The 18,638-nt window shown below is 34.4% G+C and overlaps 1 protein-coding gene across 1 annotated transcript in view; it reads left to right on the plus strand.

The window, feature by feature from the left end:
* Positions 1 to 17,370, plus strand: part of LOC108373697 (pleckstrin homology domain-containing family G member 4B-like) — a 29,665-nt gene extending 12,295 nt beyond the window's left edge. Inside the window, exons 2-5 of the mRNA XM_017629630.1 lie at positions 15,563 to 15,649; positions 16,225 to 16,329; positions 16,416 to 16,547; positions 16,622 to 17,370. Coding sequence (XP_017485119.1) covers positions 15,563 to 15,649; positions 16,225 to 16,329; positions 16,416 to 16,547; positions 16,622 to 17,056 — 759 coding nt within the window. The 3' untranslated portion in view covers positions 17,057 to 17,370. The remainder of the gene's footprint in view (positions 1 to 15,562; positions 15,650 to 16,224; positions 16,330 to 16,415; positions 16,548 to 16,621) is intronic.
* The last annotated feature ends 1,268 nt before the right edge of the window (positions 17,371 to 18,638 follow it).

Raw genomic sequence — 18,638 nt, forward strand, 5'->3', positions numbered from 1 at the left:
GAAATGTCAAAGCATACTGAGCATCTTTCTCTTTGACACCATGTCTGAAATCCCACGTGATCTGTCAAATACTAATGCATGAAAATCCTAACCTCAAAAAAATCACCCGTTAGCTACGTATTTAATAACACTTACCTGCATATTAATGTACACATGTATGTATTTACATTGAAACTTGAGGTATTTATACAGTATTCAACCAACAAACACTCTGAAAAACGATCGCCACGCTACGCTTGCTGCCAAAACAAAACAACGCAAAGGGAAGTGCAATGACAATACACAAACAAACAAGCACGTTGTAGTCAGTGGTGATGAAGTAGATACATTTATATGAATATAAGCGGGTTCACGCCAATCGAAATAAACGCGCTTTCGGAAAGATGACGTCACCTTAGCTATAACAAACGTACGTCACTTAACTGGATGATAAGCCGGCTAAAGCTTGCAAAGCTAACGCCATGAAATGAAGGAATGTGTAAAAAGACCTAATCAAACAATGAATTTATACGTACGTGTGAACGCAGTATGTAGATAGAAAAAAATAATTTATAAATTCACATGTAAACAAATGTTGCTTGAAAATATCTTGTTTAAAGTAAGAAGATTCAGCAAATTAACGAAACAAGATTGATTGTCATTTGGGCAATCTCAGTAAACATGCTGAGCAATTTTTTTTTTTTTTCAAAAAAAGCTGACTATTCGTCAATACTTATCTCAGAAAATTTTTTGGTAAAAATAGGGGAGCTAATGGGAGATTACTGACTGAGATCTCCAAGTAGGTCTACAAGAACATAACCGGTCCTTTTCACAAGAAAAACAAATGTTCCTGCTTTTTCTTTGGCATGTTTAGAGATAACTACTTACTTTAAATTTCTTCTTCGAAGCGAAATACTTTGGTATCATTTTAGACGGCGAATCAAATTGGAAAAGGAATGTGGAGGAGACAGCTCGAAAGGATCTTGTGGCTTAAGACACCTGTAAAGGTACATCACCTATGGCATGTATACTAACAAAGTAACCAGACCGTTTGGAACCCATCGGGAAAGTTATAGAACAAACAGTGCCCTGAGACTTACGAAGACAAAAATATAGAAATCAATCAATTTTGGTAAAGCGTAAAAACTGGGTGAAATATAAAGAGGTCGGTTTAATGGAATCAAAGTGGACTTATATTTATGTAAATTACTAACCGCACTACGTTTGGACTTCAAAATGCAGTAATATCTATATGGTTTCCGCTAAGAGAAGAATGTAAAGTAGATCCATCAGTAGCAGAATATGGTATACATATCCTTCCGCCTTGATGGCTTAAATATGGAGCAAGGGACCGGCGACGGTCTCTACTCGTAGCAAATGCGGTGCGGTCAGTCTTTTCGTCTGCCAAACGACTGCAACGTCTTCCAAGCGGAGATTAATGCAAAAGGGAGGGCAGCTAATTTTCTGTTAAATAGCAAAGTTTTAGCCGGAAAAGCCACTATCATCGGTTATAGCCGAACTGCTTTCAAAACAATAGTCCCAAAATAATCAGTTTAGGGATTGTACGGAAATTACGTGACCCTTTTGGAGCAATGTGCCAACTTAACTAGACTTATTGCTGATTACTGGAGGGAAACTGGCTCTGAGATGCCAATAAATTAGGTAGGCCAAAATTAGGCAGGCAATTTACCGATCATAAGAGGAAAATTTGCGAATATATTATAGTTGTTATGGACCAAATGCGACGATTATGAGGTCGCAATACCAACGATAATCAATACTGATGAGTGCTTTCTACAAAAGCTGCCCCTTTGAAAAGGAGGTGGAATTAGTGGACCAATTTCTGTGCCAATGTCTGGCACTGCACTAGAAACGCATTCACCAATGGGAAGAGGCAATACAATAAAACTCTTGGGCCTACATAATTTCATTTGAGTAAGCAGGTAGTACAGACGGTTAAGGGCTTAATTTTTTCTGAACCTCATACTGTTATCCCATTACAAACATCAACGACAAAAATGTGACTTGATTATTCTTTAATTCGCATTTGTACTTACTGCGACAGATATTCTCGCAAGCAAAGAGGCTTCATAGAGATTTATAGGCCCAGGACCCTTTATCGCTCTGCTATTGAGCTGCTTGAGATAAACTTATTGAATATCGATGAAGAAGGAAATGCCACATTACCGGGAAAATACGGAATGTAGCAAACTGGCCAAATCCTTCATCCCTGCAATATCAACAAGGAGAACATAAGAACTCCTTCACCTTTCTAGGTGCGATGGAAGAATTATTGCAGGATCTTTTATTGGGAGTGGTTCACTCCGACCAGTGCGGACTGTGTAATGGAAAACAGGAAAGAGCAGAGCAAACTACCTATGTGCCACTGTGAAGCCATTACTAGGCCCAGACTTCGCTTCATAGGATCACAATGCCTACAAGCACATGACATAATGGCCAAGAGTTTTCGCGAAGTGCCTTAACAATATGAGGATTAAAGAAGGCTAGTAACCAAATAGAGGTCGAGGTTCTCGGTCGAGATAACTAGGTGACCGGCTCCCTCCTCTTATTCGAATGCAATAAAATCTTATCTAAGTGACTGATACTGACTCTCCGAGTGGAATTATGGAACTCTTCATAACCGTTATTTTAGCCTCACGACGAATACCTCACAATCAAACGTAATTTATTTCTAGATTGAACTTTATCCGGTTCCACCTTTTCATAGATATAACCAGTGTTGCCATTTTAGTTATTTTCCAGCTAGATTTAGCTTTTTTTCGCTGTTTAGCTAGAAAAATTCTAATTTAGCTGCTAGCTTTTTTCTGAAAATCTTTCAGCTCTTTCTAGCGTTTTTCTAAATTTAGGAAAATACAAATAAAAAATATTGTACGAATAAACACGGCTCAATTAATTTTCACAAAATTGTAAAAAGCGATAAACGCAGGTGTATGTATTTCCACCTACACTGTATGCGTCCTTAACTCTGTTTGAGGGGACAAATGATCGATTATTGCAATGCTATGTTCATCACTAACATACTTTTGGCACAGTTTTCTGTTGGCGGCGGGATTGCTGAATACATATTTGCAAAAGTGCAGAAATATGGAAAGGTATAAAGGTATAAGTTATCGAATTTAATAATTAACATTTACTATTGAATAAATATTTTAAGAAAGTTGATATGCCCGCACCCCAAAAGAGCATTATCGAGGCAGACAATATAAAGCTCAAGCAGTTCCACGGAAGAGTAGCCTCCGCCCAGAATTTTTCATAATTGAGCCATTATCAAAAATCTGCTTTTTAATCAAAAAGTTGTTTATTGAAACTACCTTCTTTTTTGTATCATAAAAATAACCTCTATTTTGTTATTGTATGTAAGAAATATGTACCTATTTTGCTGTTTTTTGGTGAAAAACTTAATAAAACATTTCAATGCTTTTAGCACAAAAAATTTTGTATCTATGTAGCTGTTTTTAGCTCTTTTTTTGCCCATTTAGCTAGATCACCGAAAAAATTCTGGCAACACTGGATAAACATCATTCAGATTATTAAGAAATGATATCAGTTTGGGATCTGTATCTCAATTCGTCATCAGAAAGTATTCTATTCGCTCATACCCAACACACAAGACCTCAAACAAACATTTTTAGATCCAATTTCACAAGTAAACTTCTCTGAAAAATGATTTCAATAGTGGAAGAATTCAAAATTTTATATACATATCTACCGGCTTGTGGACGTGTGATTATTTTTTATGACCGCATAGGTAAAAAATTTGCACAATAGTTATTACCAATTAAATTTCGTGCCAATTTGCATGTTAAATTAAATACCTAGAGATGGAGTAGGATCTTTATTTTTTAAGTGGAACAATGGTTTATGACATTGTATGTATGTATGTAGTCATAAGAGTATGCACAGAAATCTATTTATAATATACTATGTACATTAGCGTGGGCCGAAAATCCGCTTTTTCAGAATTTTGATTGGTAATAGTAAAAATATGGTTCATTATGCTCTAAAAAAATCTGTGTGAAAGATGAACATTTTTGGTCGATATCTTAGGCTCACTCAAGTCCATCAAAGTTCAATGTGCTCAAAAAATAAAAATTAATAAACAACATTTTTTTAATAAAATTGCAATTACCTTCGAAAGTAGTCCACATAATTTGGTATATGGACCTTTTTTGTAGAGAATCGAAATATGCTAAGAAATTTTTTTTACCACTTTAACTGTAATGAACTTGGGCGAGCCTAAGATATTGACCAACAATTTTAATCTTGCACACAGATTTTTTTAGAGCAAATTAACCATATTTTTGCTATAACCAAACAAAATTCTAAAAAAATTGGATTTTCGGCCCACGCCAATGTACATATTTAGTATCTACTCGTGTTCGCTGTTATCGTAAAATAACCAACTTGAAATCAGCGTGGGTCGGTGCTTACTATGTTTTTATTTGGGGAGCGTCGGCTTTAATTGATGATAATTGCGCGCTGATAACGTATAAAATTTTACTAATTATATTTATTCAGCATGAAAATTATACAGATTTAAGCTTAAAACCTAAATGTGTAAGGGAGTGCAAACCAATATCAATTATATCAAGCACAAGTACCCCCAGTTATGAAAGAATTTTCGTACATTTTTCGTGTGTTTTATCTCCCGATGTGATAATTATGGCCAACTAATTAAAAGGCGAAACATGGTTTTGTGCATTTTTCGTGGAATTGTGGTTATTATTTGTCTAGTTTCGTTAAAATGAACGTATGTATGCACGTATGTATGTATGTAACTTGGTATGTACATATGCATTTACATTCCGTTTTGTTGCCTGTTTCTCACGACAACTGTGTAAATAACAAAATAGCTGCCTGCAGTTTTGCATGGAGTTTAATTGAAAATGAATTAACGACATATTTTGTCTTCTAGAATTACTTCTGGACATAGTCAATACATTTTTTTAACGAAAAAAATCGCATAAATTAAATTAAAAAAAAGTATTAAAATATGAAGAAATTGTTTAGAAATCATATAACATTAATTTCTGTACGACTTTATGGCACTTTCTAGAGTCGAAGGGCATGGAAGTAAATTGAAAAACTACTATTTATTCACCATTATCTAATAAATGATGCTTGCCTTATATTTCGAGATGTTACTAAAATGAACATACCTCAGAAAATATACATATAAGAGAGACACCGATTCAAAAAGTACGTTATTTTCAAAAATCGAGTTATTTTGGAGTATCGCATAGTGTTATCCTTTTTAAAGAGAATTGAACTCAATTAATAAAGGAGAGCATTAGTGCGTACATACTTATAAGAAATAATATATGTACATATGTGTCTCGGTTTGGCTCGGTTTTTTTGAACCAGTTTACACCGGTTTTTTTGGATGTATATAGGCGGTTTTTTTGAAATCTTAAGTTTTCGAACATCGAATAAACCGTATTTTTTTAAATCAAACCAACCGGCTTTTTCATTTTTAGTTTAAGTTAAACTTCTAAATACTTTTAAAATTATACTGTAGGTATATCATATTTGATTCCATTTTATGAATGTTTGGGGCGTAGACGTTTTCTACCTGTTTGGCAGTGATTCTACTCCAATTCATGTTCTGTTTCTTGATGTTGTGACACAAATGGACCGATCTACACATTTACTCCACCTCCGAAGAAGTTTTCTTATGGCAGAAGCACACACGGAGGTTTGCCACATCTAAGCGCTCGATTGCGGCGACAAGAGCACTACTCTAATCCGTAAAATGTCAGAAAAAATTCAATAAAGTATCAAAAAAATTAAAATTAGACCAAGCTTTTTTTTTACTTATTGAACTTATGTATTTTGTTTTGCTCTTTTCTAAATAAAAGCTTTCTTTACTGTTCATAGTTTTTTGTAATATTTGGTCATGACTTCCTACCAACAAAAGCATTTCCACTATATTAAATATAACCGGTTTTATCTAGGTTTTTCTTAATTTGAAAATCGGAAACCTGTTTTTTTTTTCAAATTGACACTTTTCGAATAACTCGAAAACCGGTTTTGGAATAAAGGCGAATAAGCGAACCTCCTAATATACATACATTTTAATACAGTGACGAACAAAAGTATTGGCACAGTTAATTTTTTCGCAATATATGCAAAGACTTTTATTCTAATTCATTTGCGATAATTTTTTAAGAAAATATAGTTCATACCACACCAAAGAAAACATAAAAATAAAATCTTTAAAATTTGTGCAAAACTCAGTAAAATTCAAAAAATTTGCATACTAATTTGCAACTTTCTATTAAAATTTGTTTGAAAAGTTGTAAGTGTGCAGTTTTATAGTTATATATACTTCGAATTTTTCTAAAAAATTTGAATAGAAAGGTGCAAATTAGTATGCAAATTTTTGGAATTTTCTTGAGATTTCAACAAAGTTTAGGGATTTTGTGAATGTTATTGTGGCTTATTAACGTTTAATTTTTTTAATATTGTTATTGAGCTTTTTACCACGATTATAATTATTAGTATGGGATTTTAATTTTATATTTTTTGATGTAGTATGAACTATATTTCTATAGAAACTTATCGAAAACAAATTAGAATAAAAAACTTTGCATATATTGCTAAAAATTCTCTGCGCCTATGCTTTTGTTCGACACTGTTTATCTATCACGTTTGTTTTATCACTTACGAATGGTAGGTTGAATAACCAATAATTGATGACAAACCCCCAGGGGAACTAAATTCTAAAGAGGCTTCGATTCTAAGCTTACTGTGAAGAAAGTAAACGTACGGGTAAATAGTTTTTCCACATTAAATACAAATTTATGGCAAACTGCGCTGGAAGTTATGGCATTTTCTAGCAGTCAGCTCGCCATAGCTAATACATATATGTATGTATTTAAAAATGACCTATCAAGAATTTATATGGTGAATATGTATGCAAGAGAATCTAGATAAAGTTGCGCTTTTCTTCGGAACCAACGGTAATAAGTTGCATATATACATAAATAAATACAATAGGGGTATTCTCGCGCCGGTGCATACTGTCTAGCATGGTGCATAAGTAGCACAAATAGCATGATTGGATAATTTTGTTATTGTTTCATGTGTTCAAAATGTGTTCAAACAACAACAATATTAGCCAATCATGCAATTTATGCAATCTATGCACCATGCTAGACAGTATGCACCGGATCGTGAATACCCCTAATATAATCGTGCACATAATTGCATATCTAACCAAACAAACACATACATACATACATATGTGGCATAAAAGTATGTCTCTTGCTATTATCTTATGCACTGCACATTGCACACAATACGTAATTTTAATAAAGTCATTCATTCATTTTGCGACAGGCAGGCTGCATCAAATATTTGCTTTTCGATTTAAATACCTCAACAGGCTGCCCATAAGCAACTCAAAAGCTAGCAGTTTTATGCACATAACCAATACATATTGCATACATACATACGTGTTTGTGCATACAAATACCCAGCAGGAAATGTACTTCTCTTAACAAGAGATAGCCCAGAGATGAAATACAATGCGCCGTATGCATAAACCCTAGGAAAATCTTCTATCATCTATATCTTTTTTCTATCAGCGCTTATCAGATTTCGCTGAATTCGATCGAAGGATTTCCTACTTACATGCAATAATATGCAAGAATAGTAGACATATTGTCTATACTTTAAATTTCAGCCGGCTTACCCGCATACGTGATTCTTCGAATATTCTATCGTTAAGAAACATTTCCAGTTAGACCTTTACTAGGACTACTCCCCTATGATCTTAGCAAATACATCACATCGCTTCTCTCTGCCCATTCGTCCACTCACACATACAGCTAGGCTGCTCCAAATAATTTAATAGTAGGAGGAACATTTATAAATCCATTATCTCAATTGTCGTTTGTCGTTTTATAACATTTTATCATCGTAATTTAAATGAGTGTGTGCATATACACATATAAAATGGCCAGCATAACTGTAATTTGCATACAACAAACTCTATGACTCTACTCGTTTCAAGCCATGTACACTGTAGATTCTATAGGCATTCAGTCACTGCGCCTCACTGCCCTCTTCCTCGGGCTCCAGTGCGTACCACTGTGATCTATGAGTATTTGCATTGTGACAGAAGGAGGCAGATCAGAGGGGTAGGGTGTTAAGCTTTGCCTATAGGCATAAATCTACACTGCTATATTCCAACACACCCCTATCAATTTGTTGTTTACTTTGTATTTGACGCTTAATACACAATGCAAAATTGCAAGGCAAATAGTACATGATTGCTTTGCGGCGACTGACTGAAAGCGACTTGCGGATTTTCTATATTTGCTGTGAGTTTGAAGAGTATGAGCAAAAATTTGTTCAAGTATTTGCACATAAAATTATGCGGACTAACACCGATTTAATTGGAAAAAATTAAGCTTTAAGGCATAAATAATATTAAATGTATATTTAAGCGATTAGAGCATTGAAACCTTGACTTAAATTCTTGCCTGCAGAAATAGTTAAACAGAAGGTGAGCTCATTTCAATTAGGCAGTACGTGCCTATATTGAAATCAGCTTCGTACGTCAATAGCTTCCTACGACAATTAAAGTGGCAAGTTTAGTCCTAAGTAGTGCCAAAAAACTTTCTGCAGATAATGGCTATCAAGACCTTCAAGAAGGAAAACTTTTCTGTTCTTTTAGTTAATTACAAGACTGTAATCCTACGGCTATATACAATTTGAGTGAAAGTACGTGCGAATATTTCAGAATAAAAGGAACCAGAAAGCGCAGTGAAGAATGACTGATAGGTCATAAAAAGTTTTACATGACAGAGTAGTATTTTGTTAAAGGCACGAAGAGGAAGGTCGCACAAAGTAGAGACGAGAAATGAACTAACAGAACTGACGGTGGTTAAGAGCGCTATCTGAAAACGTGCCAGCTGCTACTAAACAAAGGAGAAAAGGAAATTTATAACAAACAACCTTACATAATACTGCATCTAAGAGTTTGGTCCAATTGTAATATCTTCCGATTTTTTGACTCAGTCAATGCGACAGCATCCCATATTCATGTCGAATGCGATGCGCTGGTCACCAGAAGTCATGAGAGAAGTTTAGACTCAATACGGTCGCAATAAGCCCACGTTCACGCTCCAGAACTAGGAATACGAAATGAACACGAAATTGTAGGCCTGTCGTTTTACAACGTTTGGTCTTTTAAATGTTTTGTTAAAAGAAAAATCAAATGATTTTTAAAACCAAAAATTCTTAAGCACCGTCATTTCCACGAGTACACAAGAGCTAGGTCTTAGTTTGAAATGGACGGACAAACGCAACGAATGGACAAGGAAGGAGGACAAAGGAAAACTATAAATATGTAGTTAGTTAAATATTCATCGGAAGTACATAGTGGCAAGCTTATACTGGATACGAATGCTCTAGCTCTGAAAGCTTTCAATACATGCGCGAAAAAGGCTGAAACGGATTTTTCTGTCTGTAGTAGTTATTACCAGCGGCCATATCTCTCGGCGCTAGCTAGTCAATGTTCCTAGATCTTGAAGGGTTTGCAAAGGCTAATAGCTCTCTATAACCTGCTGTAGTTGTATATCACGTATTTAGAGAGCTAAAATAACATTACCTGAAACTTTCTTTCAATTTCAATTTAAACTGTTTTACGTTGTGAGTCCCTGACCCAGCGGATAACCAGATCCACCGAAGCTAGCCACGGGGCTTCGCATATGCCACATTTCGCATTCATGCACTGGCGTACAATTTCACCTGACTTTATTCGTAGTATCATTTATTATCAAGTTGTAAAAAAGTGAAACAAATACCTGAAAGTAGCAGTTCAATACGTAACCATATATGCATGAATGTAGTACATATTTTAAAACGCAATCACGCAACATCACCCATAACTTTTTCCACCGAAAATTCCCACTAGCTTTATGATTATTCCATTAAGGTAATTTGTATGCATTTATGCGATGCGCAGTTCCCGTACGTGACATTGTTTGCTTGCAAATTCATATACGAGTATCTGGCTGTGGGATATATTTCCTTTCTAAAACTCCCATAATAATATTAATATATTTTTTATAATTCTCGGTTTTTTGTTTGTTAAAGCATACATCAAATATCTCGCTCATGCATAAAAGATAAATTGTCAAAAGCTGTGAAATGCACATGCAAGTCTATAGTCTGACCTATAGAACTACATTGTTTTGGCAATTGCGTGCATTGAAAGCATAAAATATATATACAATTTGTAGTGAGAGGCTAAAACAAGGTTCGAAACTAAAAGCATTTACATAGGTAACAGAGTTAGATTAATGAAACAGAGACACATACATATGTGCGAAAAATTGTAATAGCAAAGTGCATTAAAATACGTAATGAAAGTGAACAATAATCAATGCGAAACAGGCGGCAACCGTTTATTAAACTTTGGGGGCCATACGAACTAGTTACGGTAAATATCTTTCACGTCAGCTATGAGCTTTTCAAAGTATAAGCCACTATCAGTCCTTTTTTTTAACAGATGAAGACGCACACGAAGAAGGTTTCTCACAGAGTAAAAACTTTCTAAGATCCTCACTGATATATGTACATACAGTGGCGGTCAAAAATGGATGAATGGTGTTTTGTTTTTAATATTGTTTTTGAAGCTAAATTTTTTTTGATACTTTTTTATAAAAATGTGCTTCATGCTTTAACAAAAACCATATAAACCAAACTTTCAACTGTATACAGAATTTAGAAAAAATCTGCAAATTTTTATCTAAATTTCGAGCTTTTTAACCAGGTTTTTTTTTTTTAATTTTTTTTGGGTATGTAGTTAACAAGATTATAAAATTTTAGTAAAACTAGTGCAAGTTTTGAGCGGCTAAAAAACCGCATTGATTTTTAATATTTTTTTTTGCTAACGGCTTTTTCGATTTTTTTCATATAAAAAGCGAAATTTATGAAAACTGGCGTTGACTTTTTTTATTTTTTCGCAAAGGTCTTACGCTTATTCTTCCACAAAAAATACATGCCTATATATGGAAAAATGTTTAGAACGCCTTGAACAAAAAAAAAATTATGAAAAATCAATGCGGTTTTTTGCCGCTCAATTAGCAATAATTTTACTAAAATTCTATAGTCCTGTTAACTGCATACCCAAAAAATGTTAAAAAATTTCGGTTAAAAAGCTCCAAAATTTTTTCTCTAAATTGTGTATAAAGTTTTAAAGTGTGATTTATATAATTTTTGGTAAAGCATGAACCATCTTTTTTATAAAAAAATATCAAAAAAATTATAGCTTGAAAAACATTGTAAATATTAAATACGAAACGCCATTCATTCACTTTTGACCGGTACTGTGTGCAGATCAGTGATGCTCAGAGTTGTGTACCCGCGGGCGCTGTTTTGAGCATCACTGACATATATAGACCGGTTACGACCAGCGTTCGGACTTTCCTACGAAACTTTTATACAGTTTAAAGAGAGAATTCTTGACGCTATTTCCGTTTAAAGCTTAGAACCTAGCTCTCAAAAAAAAAAATCACAAGACTGTTGCTTGAAAAGGCACATTGGCATTGCTGTAAATTTTCTTTAAGAAATATATATACATAAATATACGTGCATTTTTTTTAAGATCTGCAAACTGATTTAAGAAATTTTGATAGAAGGAAATTTCTCTTTCATTTCTTGTGCGTAATTTTTTATGAAGTTTTCATTTTTCTTGAGAGCTGGAAACAGACCTTAAAGAGATCAGTAGTAAAATTTTCTTTTCACTTATTCATAAAATTTTTAACATCCTCTTAACACTGTGATTTTTCCATAATAACATTATTTTAATTAGGTTGTACAAATAGATTTTTGTTTAGATAAAAATGAAGGAAAGATTTCATTTCTCACAAACTCAAACAATTTTTTTTTCAGTTTATTTGATTTTACAATTTTTTCTTAATTTTTATCTAAAAAATCTTATTTTTAAAACTTATTTATTTTGAACAAAAAAAACACAACTGTATCATACAACTTTTTAATAAACAAAATCCACTTACCCGATTTGAATTCGTTACATTGACGATTTATTGATGATGTGACCGCTGAGATTTAATGAAGGCCAAATTTGTTGTTAGAGTACCTGAAAAGAATTAAAAAAAATTATGAAATTAAGTACACATTTTGATAATCTAGAGAATATTTTATATGCCGGCAAATAAACCCAATTTTTTCGCCTTTTATTGTTTAAGGCAAAACCTTAGTTGATATAAATAGTGTGAGTATTAAAGTCTCAAGTAATTCAAAAAGTATCGAAAAACTTACAAAGAACTGAAAATAATCCAAAGCGTCCTGAAAAAAACTCGCATTAAAAATCGAAGCCATCAAATGCCACGAAATTTGCGAATGCTGCTTAAAATTACATAAGAATCTGAAAACCCTCGAAAAGTATACGAAGAATCACGAAATGCCTAAAAAATTCAAGTTGCGTTTATTTTCCGCAAAAAAGATATCAAAACGTATTTTAAAATGCATGAAATAGTGGTCTACAATGAGAGAGGATCCTCATCGTACCTAAAAATAAGCGATATTGTCTTGGCGCTTTATTACTTACACAACATATTTATGGCTTTTCAATTCGAAATCTAAAACTTACTCCCATTTACAATGTGTGAATAATAAAATAGACGAGGTTACAAAGCACAGTAATATCCACTGTACAAAAGTAGCAATTGACTGGCGCTTAATTAGCATAAGAATTGACACTTTGATTTTTTTATGTAGATACAAATATTATATACATAGATACATATATATATGAATATACATTTTTTTGGAGCGCAGGTGTTGAAAAACATTAAATAGCGACAATGCCTACGTACGACTGAATGGAGGGTATTTCCAGTTGGTTTTAGGTTGTTCATTACAATCGTTTATTTTATTTATTCATGGATATACTTGTAGGTAATAGTTGTACCTAATTGAATTTATGCCTATTAGTTTATGTATGACAGCAGGGTACGAAGTATGTATATAAATGTAAGGCAATGCTTTTTTGCGAAATAGTCCTATGCGCTTATCTGATTTGAATGCTAATTAAAACTAAATTACAAAATTAAAAGTTCAGGCGATAAATCTAGCACGTGTGTAATGATTGAACACAGGCAAGTGTCATAATATTTATTCGATTTGATTTTAGGCAATGCTTCTGTTTATAGAAAAAGTGTATTTCATTAAGTCTTCAAAAAAGAAAAAAAACAATCGCAATGAAAAGATATAATGAAAAGAGTAAAAGGTATTTTTGCGAGGCAAAAAATTTAAAGTTTTTTTTAGGTCGAAGGTAGGGGTCTCCTTTTAGCATTTTTGAGTTGCACTGCGATAATCAAAAAACTGCCATATCAAAAGCTGAACGAATTTTTGGCGAGCTTAATTTACTGACATTATGATGGTACGAGTAAGTTGGGGTGAAAGACACAGAGTTATGGTAGGTAAGTACTGGAACAGGAACTTAAGGTCGATGAACTTTGGAATAAAAAAATTACCTCTCCGAGGCAAGAACATCGATATATCTTACTTTTAGATATGACGAAAGATATAAAAAGGCGGCAGGCCAAAAAAAAAATATTGCTCGAGATTGCCTTGCAAAAATACTTTAGACTCAGGGGTTTTCCGGTCTACACGGTACGGTCTATACATACATATGTATGTGTATTAAAATTTTATATATGTATACACATTTGGCTTATTTTACTTATTTGTCGCGTATCTAAAATCACTGTTTCGGGTATTCCCATGTGCTAATCTACTAAATAAATACAATTGTTTGTGCTTCACTTAACATTCAAAGTATGCCTGTACTGGCCTCACTTCGAGCATTTTTATAATTTTTTATATTCAATGGATTACTATTTGTACTGTACATTACATTACGGATGTTAATTTTTCAGCTTTTTCCGATTGCTGGGATATTCGGTATGTCGTGATCCCGGGACTAGGCCCGGGATTTAGATATTCATTACTTTTCAAAAACTTAAATAAATAATAAATAAATGGGTTTGAAACCTACTTTTTTATTTAAAGTGAAGTTTTTATTTTTTCTCTCTGACGTCAGGATTTATTTTAAAGGACTTTGTTATGTTATAAAGATATGATTAATTTCAAAGATTATTTAAAATATTCAAAGCAATGTAGAATAAAAATATGGGTATCAAATGCAAAAGGAAATTTCTTTTGGAATTAAAAAAAATTAAAATTTTTTGTATTCACAACGAAGAATAAGTAATTTTTTAAACTGATAAGGATACAAGGACGAAGTTATATAAGTCCTTAACATATAAGGACTTTAAAAGGACATTTTCAATACCTTATGCACAAAAAATTGAATCTGTTTAAATTCTACAGAATTTCCTCTTCAATTAGATACACATACTTCTTCTCTAAGCATATTTCTCTGAATTTTTTAAATCATTTTGATCCTTACTGACGTCGGAGTGAAACACTAAAAACGCAATTTTACTATATTTGGCCCATGATTTCGCGAATATAGTGATATTTGTGTTTAAAATTTACTATCGCGCGGTGTTATATGTATAATGGGCTAGAAATTTATAAAAAAATATTGATTATTAAATAAAAAGGAAATATAGCCAATACTGGTTAACAAAAGGAGTTTCTATTATTGCTGTCAGTGCAAATTAGAAATCCCGAAAATCCCGGGATTGTTTGCCAAGATTTTTGGGACCTTAAAAAGGCCGGGATCCCGGGATTAACATTCCTAGTTTACATACATACATATGTATGTATCTGAATTCTACTCAAGTAAAATTTTGCTTGAACGAATTAAATTGCTCTTCACGTTGTACTAGGTCAACATGTAAACAGAATACACTAATATTTTTGCAAATGTAAATAAAGAAGACATGCTGAAATTAGCTGAATAGATAAAATGGAAAAAGTTTAAATTAATATGAGTTATGAAAAAATATTGCCCATCTAGTAGTTCGGCTCAGTCAAGGGGTAAATTGTGGAAATTTTTGTAGAAAATTACAATCAAACAAAAAAGTTCGCTGTAAAAATGCCTCCTCGAGGCATGAACTTTAAGATCCGAGTGTAAATTCTGACGAATGTGACGAAAAAATGTAAGAAGGCCCAAACAAATTTCGAAATCGTCTTGAAAAATACTTTAGACTCAGGGGTGTATCGCGTTTTTTTTTATGGTAAAGTCTAATTGTACATCCATACATCTTCATATACTTGATTAAAAATACTTACAAAAAAATATTCCGACGAATTGATAACCTTCTCCTTTTTGTGAAGTCGGTTAATAATTGAATACTCGTCTTGATATGCAATATGTATTTATTATTTGTAAGTTTTTTTTTAATAATGTACAAACATTTTGCGAGCCATTTGCAGATTAAAGTGTAGTGTTTTATGAGGAGATGTGTGTATGGATATGTGTTCATATATTTTTTATGTACATATTGAAGTTGAGTGTTTTCCGTTTTTATCTCAGCGGATATGTCGGCATTGTTTTTTATTGGAAATGAGTTCCTTTTTTAAATTTTATGTTTTTTATTTTCCTTTGCAGAAAAACGACTTCTATTGTTATGTGATATTCATGATGAATAAAAAGACATCAATGCAACTGCGACAGGAGCAACGCGAATGGTTGCAGGTAATTGAAGAATTTTAGGGTATCTAGTATAATTCAAAATAATTGTTGGTAGTTCTAGAACTACATACGAAGATATCTTATTTGATTTACAATTGCAACTCACATTGGAGAATTAGACGGAATCCCTAGCTTCACAACCCTTCCGGTATCTGAATGATACACTTAGTTAAAGACGCGGCATTTAAAGTTTTATGCTTGTGCATGAAAGTGCATTAAAATGTGAAAGCTCGAAAAGCTTGTTCTGAAAAAGGGAACTGGAACTTTGCGCGTGAAAGCTCTATTCTTAATGATAATAAAGTTAATCTAAAGGCTTGCGAGCTTTCGCCTACAAAATTGCATTATAAATAAATCAATTAGTGCGTGAAAGCTCGCAGATTTCATACAATTTTGGGATATCCTAATGGCCCCTTCTCATGGGCCTACTTCAGTCGATATAACAGTACAAAAGTGAAAAATAGAGCTTACCACCACTTAGTTAGTATAGCAGTGTATTATCTAGCCCTAGTATATAAAAATTTAAAATTTGTCAAATAATTAAATCCTCCAAAATTGTTCTTACTTTTTGTCTTTTTTAGAATGTCCAAAATCAAATTAACGACAAATTGGGCATTGACAGCTTTCTTGTGCAGCCCGTGCAAAGACTGACCAGATATCCGTTGTTATTGCAGCAATTTATATCTGTAAGTACTTCCCAAAAATATATTAATTCTTTTCAAACTATGGTCACTAAATATTTAAATCATCTTTTTCTCTCTTTCTCCAACAGGAATTCTACAAAAGCGGCATTAGCTGCAAGCCAGTACTGGCGTCTGTGTGCAAGTTGGAGACACGCATGCGACGCCTACTCGAAGTGGTCAATCAGGCTGAAGAAGTGGCAGCCATAGACGAGCTAGCAGAGGTGAGTTGAATTAATTTACAAAATAAAAAATAAAATATCTAATCCCTTCCTAACTAATTCCTACGCATCCACAGCTCAACCTACCCGCGCAGGGCTACTTCCGTCGCGCCACCGAATTTGAGGCGTATCATCATCGTTCGCGCAAGAAATACACCGCCAAGGTGTTCCTCTTCGATCGCTGCCTCATCTGCACAGAGGTGCGCAAGCGACGACTTGCCTATCGTCATCATTACGCTTGGCCAACGCTGGAGCTGCAATTGAATGGTAGTAAGAGCATAACGGTGTTACTGCGCGGTAGCGGTGCAGCGAGTGCGGCTAGCGGTGCCAAGGAAGAGTACGAATTCACAGCGCAGGAAGCGAGCGCGGTGACGCAGTGGATACGCTGCGCGCGAAAAATTATTGAAATCGAACGTGTGGAGGCGGCGATGCGGGGAAAATTCTCACTGCCAATGGATTTGGTGCTCGGTGTGGGAATGGCGATATGGTTGATATGGAATTATTTACCTTAGTTTGCAAAGCTGCGGCTTTATAGATGTATAGTACATAAATTTAGGTACTTTTTCGAAAAATAATGGGGGACTAATAACTCGATTGTTCGAGGGATTTTAAAGATTTAAATTTAATTACATGAAAAGTTGTTTAAGATTACACGAAGAACAAAAAGAAATATACTTAAGTTATTTTTGAAGACATTAAGATACGTATGTGTATACATATTTTTTGATAAAAGCTCTTATTTGCTATAATTAACAGCTACTTTTTGTCGGAAGTTAGTCGCTAACAGACAGTCAGCAAAACTTTCAATAGGCGAAAGACAATAAAAACGCGGCGAAAATTATTACGAGCCTAAATATATTGAGTTTAAATAGACTCATCTAGGACTTAGAGGCATATATAACGGCCTAAGTTAGGTTAAGTTAGGCCACGCGCCACACTTAGGAGTTATTTGTGTGGTTCAATAAAAAAGCAAATGGCATTGTTAGCAAAACTAGCCTAGAGAAGTAACGGCAACTAAGAAGAAACTGCTGAGAAGATAGTAAATCGTCATCTTCGCAACAGCTGCGGTAAAAGGTTACTACTAGACAGTGCTCTGTAAGATCTCCTATCAGCACTAAGAGTTGGCGCTTGACCAGCTTGTGAAACTCTTTTGACCGCGTGAAATTTATGCTCAGGAATACCTTACATGTTAGGATAAATGACCTCGAGGGTAACCATCAATCGTGATAATCAGCCTTGCAGTGGTTTGTCGCTGAGCATTGGGGCCTAAATTAACTCAGTTTGGAAGTATTGCGAGGCGACCGAGAGAGGTCCGCCGTTCTAGTTTCGGTCGTAGCAGAAGGCGATTGTCTGTCAGAGTAGATATTAACTCTCCGAAACGGTATTATGCTTATACGTAGCATGTGGTCTGTATCCGGAAATTTTAACTTGAGGGCAACAGAGAGTTGCTGACTCTGCTACTACTACTATATGGAATACTTGTATGGCGGCCGGCAACTCAAAAGGCAAGTTACCTAAAACCATTGAGTAAGGTCCAAAGAACTGCTTTTCTATGCATCTCTGGCGCTTTAAGGACTACCCCAAACGAAGCGATAGAAGCGATAACAAATCTGCCTGCTGTAAAACTCGAAGGAAAACACGTGGCCGCCGCTTCGGCGCTCAGACGTAAAAGTATGGAAGCAACAGCGTGTTGGCCGCGCTAATATACTTCAAACACTGGATAATTATGATCAGGAAATTGACTACTCCGCCCCTGAACCAACCTCTGGCACGCTCTTCAAGAGAAAATTCCGTCAAGAAGAGAGTGAAAAACACCAAGGCCATGGATATAACCTAGCTAGACAATAGGGTTGATTAGGGAGTTTTCTTTGAAGAATTAGGATTCGAATTATCCGTACGAATTCGGGACAGTAACGAATACAACGGTCAGTATTTTATCGGATGGCCAGGCGGCCATTAAATCAGTGAATGCTAAAATCAAAGGTTGCACAGTAATACGTGACAGCCCTAAATGACATTAGTACCGTATTCAAGGTCAGTCCCATTTGGGTGCCGGAGCATAGAAATATTTCACGAAATTGCAGAGCCGATGAG

This window comes from Rhagoletis zephyria, unplaced genomic scaffold (assembly GCF_001687245.7).
Source record: "Rhagoletis zephyria isolate East Lansing unplaced genomic scaffold, Rhagoletis_zephyria_1.1 Rzeph_scaffold_06961, whole genome shotgun sequence".
In the NCBI taxonomy this organism is placed as follows: Eukaryota; Metazoa; Arthropoda; class Insecta; order Diptera; family Tephritidae; genus Rhagoletis; species Rhagoletis zephyria.